Source organism: Myotis brandtii, unplaced genomic scaffold (genome assembly GCF_000412655.1).
Source record: "Myotis brandtii unplaced genomic scaffold, ASM41265v1 scaffold430, whole genome shotgun sequence".
NCBI lineage: Eukaryota > Metazoa > Chordata > Mammalia > Chiroptera > Vespertilionidae > Myotis > Myotis brandtii.
The window spans coordinates 435983-447813 of NW_005366456.1; the positions used below are offsets into that span (position 1 = coordinate 435983).

The window sequence follows — 11831 nt, forward strand, 5'->3', positions numbered from 1 at the left end:
AAAGTGCCAGACCACACACAAACAGCCCAGGTGTATTTCAGGCTCAGAGAGGAGAATTCAAGCAGCTGCTATTTAAATTCATGGATAATTCTTCCCCCCATCATTTTGGCACTGAGTGTAATTCACACAGACACTGGGGGAAAACTCTATCACAGTAAGAAACTCCTTGGTATTTTCTGGAACAGTCCTAACCTGGCATTTGAGTTAGGTTCTGAAGGTGAGGCAGATAAAACAAACAAACAAAGAGCCTCACATTTTAGATCAGGGCTCTGGGGTGATGCTGCTGAAATTCCTGTTCGTGAGCAAGGTGAGGAGATATCCTGATGAATGAAACAAGATGAGAGATGAGCTGAACGTTAGAGCAAAGGAGGCTGGAGGAATGGCTCCAGGCGAGCAGGCCAGGAGAGCAGTGACAGGTGGAGGGGTGGGGGACAGACAGATATCGTAAGCCAGAAAGCCACGGTTAACTAAGAATCCAACACCCACGCAGCCACTCTGCATAACTCCACCACTGTCAGATTTCTTTTTAACTTATGAATTTAGGAGCGTTTAGTCTCCTTGCTATGCTCATATTTATGTCGTTTTTTCTGCCTCCCTGGAAAACAGGAAGGGGAAAATATACAGAGAGTGTTAAATCAGAAAATGTAAAATTCTCTGATGGAAAAATATTAAATGCTTTTTAAAATTTAGATCATCCCTTTCTAGGTCAGTTTGATGTCAGCCCAGCTTCCTTCCGAGGAGCACACTAGGAACTGCTCTCCAGGAAATAGCCTGCCTCCTTCCTGAACAGCGACCCCGCGGCCTGCCCTCCCCCCACTCCGCTCGCTGGCTGGGGGAGGGATCTTGCTGTCACACAGGACGGTTTCCATGGCCCTATCTGCTGAAATGCATTGCCGAGGCTTTCTGTCCCAGGACCAGCGTCCAGGTCATCAGAAATTTTGGCAAAGAAAAGCCTGTTTTACCTTTCTATGGCCACAATTTTTCCTTTTCTTAAAGGATACCAGAAAGCTAGACATTCTGTTTATAGGCAAACCACCCAACCCCACCACATGGATGTCCATGCTGGAGAAAGATGTCACGGGAGGGGATGGCTCCCAGCCCGCTTCCTACCTGATGAAGGAAGGAGCTGCTCGTCAGTCCTGGTGCCCCCGGGCTGGCGCCTGTGTGTTTCACGTGGACATTGTTCATGGCTGGCAATTTGGCAACCTTAGTGGGTTTGCTGCTGCTGCTGCTGCTGCTGACAGCGCTCGAGCCAGGCGGGCACTTCCTTTTCTTTCCTATGAGTTTGTCCAGAGGAGTGTGCGAGTGTGAGTGAGCGCCGTGGGAATTGATGGGCAGCTCGCTGGACTGGTGGATGAACGGGCCGAGGGAAAGCGTGGAGTCGCCGCTGTTCACCATCACACTCATCCTCTTGATGGACTCGGCAGGGCTCCCTCCGGGGGCACCCCTCCCTGACTGCTCGTGCCGGACACTCACCGAGTTCGCTTTATTCGTCACGCAGTTGAGGCCGATGCCATGGGAAGATGTTACTGTGCAGGGGTAGGGTGGCCCCAAGTGGGCCACACAGTTCTTCCTAAAAGACTCCATGGAATGAGACGAAGAGGCAGCGGCAGCGGCGGCGGCGGAGGCAGAGTGAACTAACGGTGGGAAACCAGCTTTGCGCTTCTTCCCTGAGGTTCCGCTGGTCCGGCTGCCACTGGTGTGACAGTCAGTGCTGCTCCCAGAAGACTCCTTGGGCCTTGAAGACTTGCTGGACTTCAGCTTCTGAGGTTTCCTGGAGAGAGGGGAGGAGGGCACCGAGGAGAGGCCAGAGGGCGTGGACGGGGATGAGGACGAGGACACTTGTCTGGACTGCATACTGCACACGGGGTCCATGGCCCCGGATGCGGCAGGCTGTGCATTTAGTGTGGTTCCGTGAGCTGGTACCAATTTGCTGTTTGGGGAGATGCAGGTGGAGGAGAGCAGGGCTGGGGATGTAGACATGGTGGCTGCTGCCAGACAGCTGACCCCACACTGGGATGTGGGCACTGAGTTTGTCCGGTGAGGAACACGGGTGGAGACGGGTGATGTGGTACTGGGCACTGGTGGGATTTTCCTGCAGAAAGGAGAGGACAGGGAGTCCTGGTCAGCGTGGCCCCTCCCGGACACTTCCAGACGGTCACCGCTGCATCGCTGGGGCTGAGAGGCACGCTGCTGTCAGAGGCTCACTCCTCTCCCTCGGCTCCTTAATGCTGTCCCTGGGGCTCGCAGGTCCCGTGTGCCTCCCAGCTGCTACCGCCCAGCTTCACACCGTGCCCCCAACCCCCAGCCCTGATTCCAGCTGTCGACTGTTCCGAAAATAGGCCCCGAAGTGAGACTCCCATATCTCCTGCCCAGAACGCTGTTACCCCAGCTGCTGTTCCGCCTTTCGTTTCAGTCCACCATCACTTTCTTAGGAAACCCACCCTGACCATCCAGGGACTCCCACTGCTCTGTCCTGGACTCTGGCTCCTGTGTCACTGCCTATCACTGTCTGATCCTCTGCAGACGGAGCCACCCACAGCTTACTCACCACTGACAGCAGAGCCAGCACAGTGCCAGGAACACAGAAGGCTCTGAACGCCGAGAGAATTAACAAGTGAGGAAGGTAGCAACAGCTAAGTAATAACAACTGCTGGTCCGAACTACTGGCCTGAACGACGCTATGAGCTTCAGCCCCAAGTCTTGGGACTTCCAGTCACAGTGCCGAAACAGTGTATTCTGTTAATGATGTCTGGTAAGATATTCATTTGGGGACAGGAGTCATTTAAATAGTCAAAATAGGAAGGCCCCTTTTATTTTAGCTTTGATTTTAAAATGTGACAGCACCAACATTTCAAAACCCCTATGGCAGAGTAAGCACTGAGGTGCTGCCTCGAAAGTGGCCTGATGGGTGGCGAGCACCAGGACCGCTCTGCCCCTGGCTCTATAGGCAGCCCTGGCTGACCAGCTCCCTCATCGTTCAAGCAAGAAAGTTGGCTAGACCACTGCCCAAGGTTTCCACATGCTTTTAAGAAACTATAGTTACTAATAAAAGGAACTAATGATTGCAAGTGTTTGCAGCAGCTTTAAAACTCCCATTCAGGAGTGTGACTCTGGCCTTGGCAGGTGGTTCAATGGGTTAGAGCGTCATCTTGATTGTGGGTTTGGTCCCCAGTCAGGGCACATACAGGAGTCAACCAATGAATGCATGAATAGGTGGCTCAACAAAACCGATGTTTCTCTCCCACTTGCTCCCTTCCTCTCTCCCTCTACAAAATCAATTAAAAAAATATGTGGCTCTGGCCCTGGTGGTGCTTCTCAAGTCCATGGGGGTGGGGCCCAGACATCAGGAGATCCCAACATGAACTCAAGATTGAGAAACCAGCTTCACCTATCCCTGTACTCTCATGGAGGACAGTGCCTGGCATTACCTGAGAGCTCAGTACAAATGCTGAGGCCCTGGGCCCACTCCATACCTACTTCATCGGGATCTGTGTCCCCACAAGGTCCCAGCACCTTTGAGAAGCCCTGCTCTCAATGAAGTACAGGGGCTCCTGCAGTGGCTTCTCATGGCCACCAGGTGGCTGAGAAAGGCAAAGCCTAAAGACCAGGCTGCTGCTGGACCAAGTCCTAGGAAATGAAGAAGCATGCTGTGTGTGTGTGTGTGTGTGTGTGTGTGTAGGGGGAGGGGAGTTTGTGGCTCTCCCTAGATTACATTACTGGTTTCTCTCTTTAAAAGCTCTGTTAAGTCATTCATTACCATTTGTATAAAGAACAAAAAAAGAATATGGCATATTGACTTGTTTGCATAAATGAACTTTGCAAAGATATAGAAGCAACTAATAAATACGTTTGTCTAACCTGGATGGTGTGGCTCAGAGGTTGAACGTCGACCTATGAACCAGGAGGTCATGGTTCGATTCCCAGTCAGGGCACATGCCCGGGTTGCAGGCTTGAGTCCCAGTGGGGGGCGTGCAGGAGGCAGCCGATCAGTGATTCTCTCTCATCATTATGTTTCTCTCTCTCCCTCACTCCCTGAAATAAGTAAAAATAAATTTAAAAAATATAAAAGCTCCCTCTCTCTTAAAAACAAACATTTGTATGTGGGGATGGGAAGGGGAGGGGAGAAGGAGAGAGAGAACAAACTCAAAGTCATGACCCTCCTTCTTTGGAAGTTCACAGTACAGAGAGGAAAACCTCTCCACACAGCCACTAGGAACTGAAACTTTCACCCAAACTGCTGGCCTAATCCCATAATCCACTTGTCCATGTTCTGACGATAAAACATTCTTAAGACCCCTCTAAACTCTTAGGAGGACAATACCCACAGTTTAATGAGCTTCAGGTACGTCATAAAGAAGGAAGAGGAGTCTCTTATCTCCTAAGAACCAGGAAAACACACAGGAGAGAAAGCAGAGTGGCGTGGCTCTGGTTTTCTAAGTGAACACATGCAAGTCCTCTTAATGGCCATGGAGATAGTTCTGTAAGTTGTGGGCTTCACTCGACTTTATTAGGAAACCAAGGGAGGCAAACGGATGTCCTGGCAGAGTCCATTCAGGGAGGCACTAGTACATGATGCCCAACAGGAATCGGAGATGGCCTGTGGATTACTGGCCAGCTCCCTTTCACAAAGCTCAGTATTTTCCAAACTAGGTACCACCAAACACTGGTTCCCAAGATGCTCCCCTGAAAGAGGTTCCCAGGTCAGAAGAGCTTCAGGGATGGTCCACACTAGAAAGGCCATCTGCTTTGAGGTTGTAACGATGGACAGTGCCCACTACAGCGCCAGAGAAGCCCTTTAGGAATGGCTGTGGACTCTCCTTCCACCTGCAGTCCCATCTGGGAAACACTAGCATGTGAAATGCCACACAAGACCAGCACACCAGCTCCACCACCTGAGACCTGCAGCAGCGCCACTGCACTCGGAGCCGGGGCGGCGCCATGTGGCCCTGCAGCCTCTCGGACTTGGTCTTACACCAGCTCGCTTTCTTGCCCTTCCTTTCTCAAATCAATCACAGTCCATTCTGACTCAAGAAGCCCTGCAGCCTCTCGGACCTGGTCTTACACCAGCTCGCTTTCTTGCCCTTTCTCAAATCAATCACAGTCCATTCTGACTCAAGACTTCCCGCACAGGGTTCTTTCCACCTGACACCCTCTCCTCCCTACCATCCCATGCCTCAGCCAGCCAGCTCAGTTCAGGATCAAGGCTCGCCTCTTCAGAGGGCCTTTCCTCAGGCCTGGCCTGGTCTGTCTTCCACGTCAGCTCTTTGCCTGGAACCAAACTGCCTCTGGGTCCAAATGCTGGCCCTTCCACTAACTTGCTGTGTGACCTTGTTTCTGTCTCATTATCTGTAAAATGGAGATAATGGAGGTCACCTGACAAAGCAAACGTTGAATATTAAATATATTTAATACGTTGCGTGGCATACAGTAAGCTCTCAGTCAGTTAGTGGTTACCTCTCTTATGACAAGCTATCACCTGTCTCCAGTTTCTGTTTATTGGTTTTTGTTTCTCCACCAAGCAGAATGAGGGCTCCATACCTGAGCCTGGAACCCCAGCACCCAGAACAAGACATATTTGTTGAAAGAGTGAATGAATGAATGAGAAGGGGCCTTTTTCTAGGGCTACTCAAAGGCCATGCTTTCATTTAGATACATTTATCTTCACTAAATTAGTCCCACAAAAAAATAAAGGGCGCCTCCCTCCCACCCCAGAGGCGGTGAGACGGGCACTCACTTCCACAGCTGCGCGTTCAGATGCTTCTCCACCATGAGGTTGAGGGCGCAGCGAAGCCGGTTCCACCTGGAGTCAAACACATAATAGCCTCTTCCAATCTGCCGGCTCCCGAATGTGCAAAACTGGAAGAAAGAGCACAGGCGCCATGCTTGCTACCTCGGACAGCGGCACCCGGGAGGGTCTCTCCTGCAGGCCTGGAGCTACCACAAGAGAGCTCCCTCTGAGCACACAGGCTGTGAAGCATGAGCGTGACAATGCCTGGCCCTGAGTTTCATGGAGAGAAAGGGAGAAGCATGACACGTCCCAGGACACAGTGCATGCCACCTCTGGGGCACCCTGTTCTGAGCTGCTCTCACACCTTCGCCGCATCCCACACGTACGGGCATGCCAAGGTCCCTGGCGCGCCCCCCTGCAGTGTCTCGTCCCTGCTGCGTGGGAAGGATCAATGTGGGGTGGATGTGGAACTTACAGATGCTGGCTGAGGATGATGACCTGAATAATGACAGTCCAGTTTTTCAACAGACTCTTCTTTGTCATCGCCTTCTCCCTCCTCACTGGATAACCGAGAAGCTGGCTCAGTGGCAGGCAGGGGAGGGTGTGGAGATTCATGGACTGGAGGAGGGTCAATGGGGGCACTCCCACCTTGCTGAGCAGGGCAGCCTGGAGGCCTTGGTGAGCAGAAAGTGCAGCACTGATCAGATCACACGCCTGAGAATCAGCCGCCTTAATTCAGATACAACAACGTATCCAAAACCATCTAGGGGGCCGGGGCCACCCCTCGCATGGGGCAAACCTGAGCAGGTGGCCGGGAGTGCAGGATCCTCTCCCTTGAACTGCAGGATGTCACATGCAGCGGTCCGCCAGGTCTAGCCCAAGGGACCTCTAACTAGCTTTCCTTTCTACAGCCACGTGGGGGCTCAGGTTCTCCTCCTAGTCTCCCCAAAGGACGGAAAGTGTATATGGAATTTAAGAGAACCTTTGATTCCTCTTCAAATGTCACCTGGATCTGGGTTACTAAGGCAATCAATGACAAAATGCTCTACAATAACCGAAGAGGGACAGGAGGTGATAAAATGACTAGGTAGCATTATTACTTTATGTGAAAAAGCGACCTGAGGGCCTGCTACTCAGACAGCAATGTGTTTTTCCTCCCTGTCTGATGGTTCTAGAATTTAGTTTACTTTTTTAGTTGGAAAACGTCATTGAGAAGATGGCCAAAGGAAGGACTTTCTAAGGAATCCTGGAGGGACCTGGCCACACTCTGGGAGCCTCCTCAACTGCCCGGCCATGGTGTTGCTCAGAAACCAGAGGGCTCGTGTGGGGGTAGGCTCAAGCTCACACTGGGGTTTCCATGAGGGAGGCACTTCCACCCCTCATGCGACAACTTCAAGGCTCAGACATGTGAGTGTGAAAGTGAGGGGATGGCAACAAGGTTGGCGCATTCCTAAGCAGAAGCCCTCGTGCCCATGGCCACCACTGGAGGCCTCCTTCTCTGTGCCATTCTCTTTCCTTTGCTCAGGAAACTGGGCACATAGTCGTTTACTTCAACTTGGTTAAGTAGCAGGCACAGACATACATACATGCAGTCCAGCACTGTCTCTGAGGCCCAGGTATGATAAGTTCTCAGTAAAACACTCTGACCCATGGCTTAGTGCATGGCTAACATGCCTAATACATGTTTAGGTCAAAACCCTATATGAATGAATGAAAAAAAATGTGGATAAATGGATGCTGAAAAAACTGAGGCTGAATGTCCCCAGCAAGGGATTCCCACTGCTGCACTTTGCGAGAAGCGAGACAAATGGATGGGAAATTGCTGCCGAAGCTGTGGGAAATGTTCCAGTCACTAACCTGCAGGCAGGACCTGAGTGTCACCTGCTCAGTGGCCTGAAGAGACATGTAACACTGAGCAGGCATGGAGCAGATACTACTAGCTTTATTCTGCTGCTTGCATTGGGCCAAGAAAAGCCCAATGATGAACTCAACATTTATTTTTCCCCTTAGAGTAAAACCCAATTTAAAACCATCTCATCTTCTGAGAGTGACCCTGATGGACATCCCTGGACATCATGACCACACTGGGGCTTACAAGGTCTCCAAGTCTGCTCTTGGAAGGAGGAAGGAAGAGATGGAAAACTTGGCTTACCTTGGAAGACTGGGGGTGTGAGGTTTAGGTTTACTAGCTACGAAAGGCTTTGATTCAGAAGGAATCACTCCATGAGAGTTTTGGTGTGGCTCCTGTGAAGTTCTAGAAGGGGCGAGATGCAGGTCCCTGAGAGGCTGTGTTGATTGCTGAGAGTCCAGATGGCGAATCAATTCCTTTTCCCTGGTTTTGTTTTTGTGCTCGGCTAATAACACATCAAATCGTTTTCTTCTACCCTGGACAGCCCTCCGTTGGGTTAAGGAATGTGTCTGCAGACCAAAAGAATATAGAAACTGAGGTACCTCAGTAAGAATATTTTTCTATCATATATCCAAAAACATCATTCCCAGTAAAAAAGCAATCTGGAACATTAGCATAGTCAAAGGCTGCTCAGCATTTGATAAGCTGATCTTTTGTCTTTAAAATATATTTTTATTGATTTCAGAGAGGAATGGAGAAGGAGAGAGAAACAGAAACTTCAATGATGAGAGAGAATCATTGATTGGCTGCCTCCTACACACCCCCCACTGTGGATCAAGCCTGCAACTGGGCATGTGCTATGACTGGGAATCAAACCATGACCTCCTCGTTCATAGGTTGCCACTCAACCACTGAGCTACACCAGCTAGTCATGATCTTTTCTCTTTAGCTAGAAGGGAGGCACATATTCCAAGCTCTACATGGATGAGACTTTAGTGATGTCATTTCCACCACAAGAAGGAAGGGATGCTCCACTGTGCCACTCAGCACCAAACAGCAGATACCAGCAGGTGTGACAGTAACAATTCCTTTACTGGGGCTCTTACCAACTCCATTAGAAAAATCCCTCTTTGGGCCATTTAGAATTTTAAATGTTAAAAGGGAAGAAACAATTATTCCATAATCCCATATAATAAAGAGGTAATATGCAAATTAACCCTCACACCCTCACAAGATGGCTGCCTACGACCAGGCCAGCAGGGGGATTAGTGAGGGATGACCAAAGGACTGAACAAGCAGGCTGCGTGGGGTGACCAGTCCGGCAGGGGGACCGTGAGGAGCGACCAGGCCGGCAGCGGGGGAAGTTGGGGGTGACTAGGCCAGCAGGGGGCAATTAGGCTGGCACGGGGGGCAGTGAGGGGTGACCAGGCCAGCTGTGGGGACAGTTAGGAGCGACCAGGCCAGCAGGGAGGAGGCAGCTGGGGGCAACCTGGCCGGCCTTGGGGGGCAGTTAGGGGTGACCAGGCCGGCAGGGGGGACGGTAAGGAGCTATCAGGCTGGCACGCAGAGGCAGTGAGGGGCGATCAGGCCAGCGGGGGGGGTGGAGGGGGTGGCAGTTAGGGGTGACCAGGCAGGCAGGTGAGCAATTAGGAGCCAGCGGTTCAGGATTGTGAGGGGGATGTCCGACTGCCGATTTAGGCCCAATCCCTGCAGTTGGACATCCCCCAAGGGGTCCCGGATTGGAGAGGGTGCAGGCTGAGCTGAGGAGAACCCCCGCTGTGCACGAATTTCATGCACCGGTCCTCTAGTCTATCATAAAGTCCTCTTTTAGTAAGTGTCAGAGAGTAAAAACAGCATAATTGTTTCTCTATTGCCAGGAAGGTGCCATGTAAAGAGAAAGTGGCTCAGAGGACCCTGGAGATGGGCTGCTGAGACTGTACTAGCACCTAGGACAGTACCTGGCCCTCAATAAATACTTCAAACATAAAGTATATAAAAATAATGGCCCTCTAAAATGTGTCGAATGAACAAAGGAATACATATTGTCACTGACACACACGCTTGTCACTCCAGCCAGATGTAGAAGCCTCTCCTCATTGCTGAATGTCCCCTGGTGCATAACACATAAAAGCCAGGTTAAGAAAGTCAGCTGAGGTGATGAGTAAAGAGGACTTCTACTGAGTGCTGAAGAACCTTCCAACACAAATCTGAGGCCCCAGCTCCCGTCAGAATCCTTTGGGAGCTGCCTAGGGTTCCCAGGGTAAAGACTGACCATGAACCAGGCTTCCGGGCTATGCAGACTCGAACACCCAAGCCCCTGCTTTTTTGGTATCAAAAAATAGCCGTCACACATGCTGTTTCCTCTGTCTCTCCCACCACTCTTTGCCCCATGTTCCTGTAGCAAAGGAGGCTCGCCTGGCCCAACCTCCCCACTGAAGGTTGTTATGACACAGCCCTCCTTCCATTTTTTACTCATCATTGGTAACTTGACACTTATTTGAGCGATTATCAGATTAATCTCCATCTCTCTCATTAGACTGCAAGCCCCATGAGGGTAGGAACAAGCCTTGGTTTTATAAAACTCTGGTATCCTCTGGCTAGCGAACTCGAAATCTATTCGCATGAAAGGCAAAGAGGACATTTACACAGGACACTGGACAGATGAGGAAGCGAGGAGGGGACAGCGAGGGTGGCAGGCAGACAACAGGGAACGAGTGACAGGAGTTGAAGCAGCACGTGCCCTGACAGCAGAGAATGAATAATGTTCTAAGTCCCCAACAGGAGAGACCTGGCGGCAAGGTGGGGAGCACACAGGGAGGCACTCAGCATGGTGAGCCCACCAGCTGAATAGATCCAGGCCCTGAGGCAGCCAAAGGCGAAGCACCGGCAGACAGAGCACAGGAAGGAAGGGCAGGCCTGCCCAGATGCTGCGTTCCTGCCAGCTCTATGCTGCACTCATGACGGGCCAGGTCCGAAGACGTCTCTTAATGTTATTATAGGATCAGCACCATGCCAGTCGGGAAGGACACCCTTAACAGAACACAGGGAGAACACACATGACTTAAAAAGGAACATGGGAGACAAATACAGGATCCACATCAATAAGGTCAGAAGAAGGCAGACAGTGAGCTGATAGAGCTTTTGGTTCACAGCATGCCTCAGAGATGATTAAAAGAACATGTTGGGTAGAGCAGGCATCCTTCACTGACCAGGGGTGTCGTAACCCTGAGAAATCTGTCACTGAGAGGAAGGTAGGCACGAAGGAAGCAGAGAGGATGGCGAATCGTGGCGATGATGTGGAGCAGGGCTGGGGCAAGCTCTCACAAGCTCCTCAGGGGCAGCCGAAAGGAAGAGAATCCTACTGAGCGCTCAAGTGGCTCTCTTCAGAGAACAACACACCACTGTGTGCATTCAATTAATATTACATACGCAACTTGTCCTGAGCTAGGAGTTTTAACCTACAGATTCAGGGGTGGGCCTGCAGTGGGAATGTCTAACAACTCCGAAAACAGAATGCAAAATTCAGAATATACATGTGTTTATATATTTTTTCCTTCAGGGATGAGGATTTGTGATTCTTAAAAAATTAGATATTATTTAAAGGTGCCCTTAACCAATTCCTATCCACAAAATATCAGAACTATTGTTGTAAGATAAAAATCTACAATAAATTAAATTAGGTATTTAAATTAAATACTAAAAATTAGCCCTAGCTGGTTTGGCTCAGTGGATAGAGAGTTGGCCTGCAGACTGAAGGGTCCTGGGTTCAATTCTGGTCAAGGGCACATGCCCAGGTTGTGGGCTCAATCCCCAGTAGGGGGTGTGCAGGAGGCAGCCGATCAATGATTCTCTCCATCATTGATGTTTCTCTCTTTCCCTCTCCCTTCCTCTCTGAAATATATATATAAATACTAAAATTAAATCAGAAATTGAAGTAAGAACCACTTAGGAGTAACATTTCCCATTTTGGGCAAATTATAAGATTCCTCCACTGTTTGTGGATTGAGTGGAGCCGACAGCCAGGCAGCTTGAAACTAACATGAGGCTTGCTTCCTTCAGTGACTGCAGACTCCAACGTTCCCCGCCTGCCTTGCAGGCCTCTGAGCCTGCAGTTTGAACGTTGTAACAAACATAGAAGCTAAAAAAAAGCCCAGAAACCAGCTTTCAGCGAGCTGGGATCTCAGAGCTGGAGTCAGAGCTGGAGTTATACATTGTTTCGAACCGAAACAAACCAGATACCTACTTTCAGCA

General features: G+C 50.4%; 1 protein-coding gene across 6 annotated transcripts in view; it reads right to left on the reverse strand.

Moving 5' to 3' along the window:
• The window catches only part of ATXN7 (ataxin 7), a 57374-nt gene that overhangs the window by 6256 nt on the left and 39287 nt on the right, over positions 1-11831 (reverse strand). For 4 of the 6 annotated variants that reach the window (XR_001363683.1, XR_001363684.1, XR_001363685.1 and 1 more), the window contains exons 5-9: positions 7884-8149; positions 6207-6405; positions 5738-5859; positions 1111-2095; positions 254-320 (exon numbers count right to left, since the gene is read on the reverse strand). Coding sequence is in view for 3 of the 6 variants with exons in the window: in XM_014546126.1 (XP_014401612.1) it covers positions 254-320; positions 1111-2095; positions 5738-5859; positions 6207-6405; positions 7884-8149 (1639 nt within the window). In the remaining 3 variants the exon portion in view is untranslated. The remainder of the gene's footprint in view (positions 1-253; positions 321-1110; positions 2096-5737; positions 5860-6206; positions 6406-7883; positions 8150-11831) is intronic. The other 2 variants (XM_014546128.1, XM_014546127.1) reach the window with 1 other exon arrangement.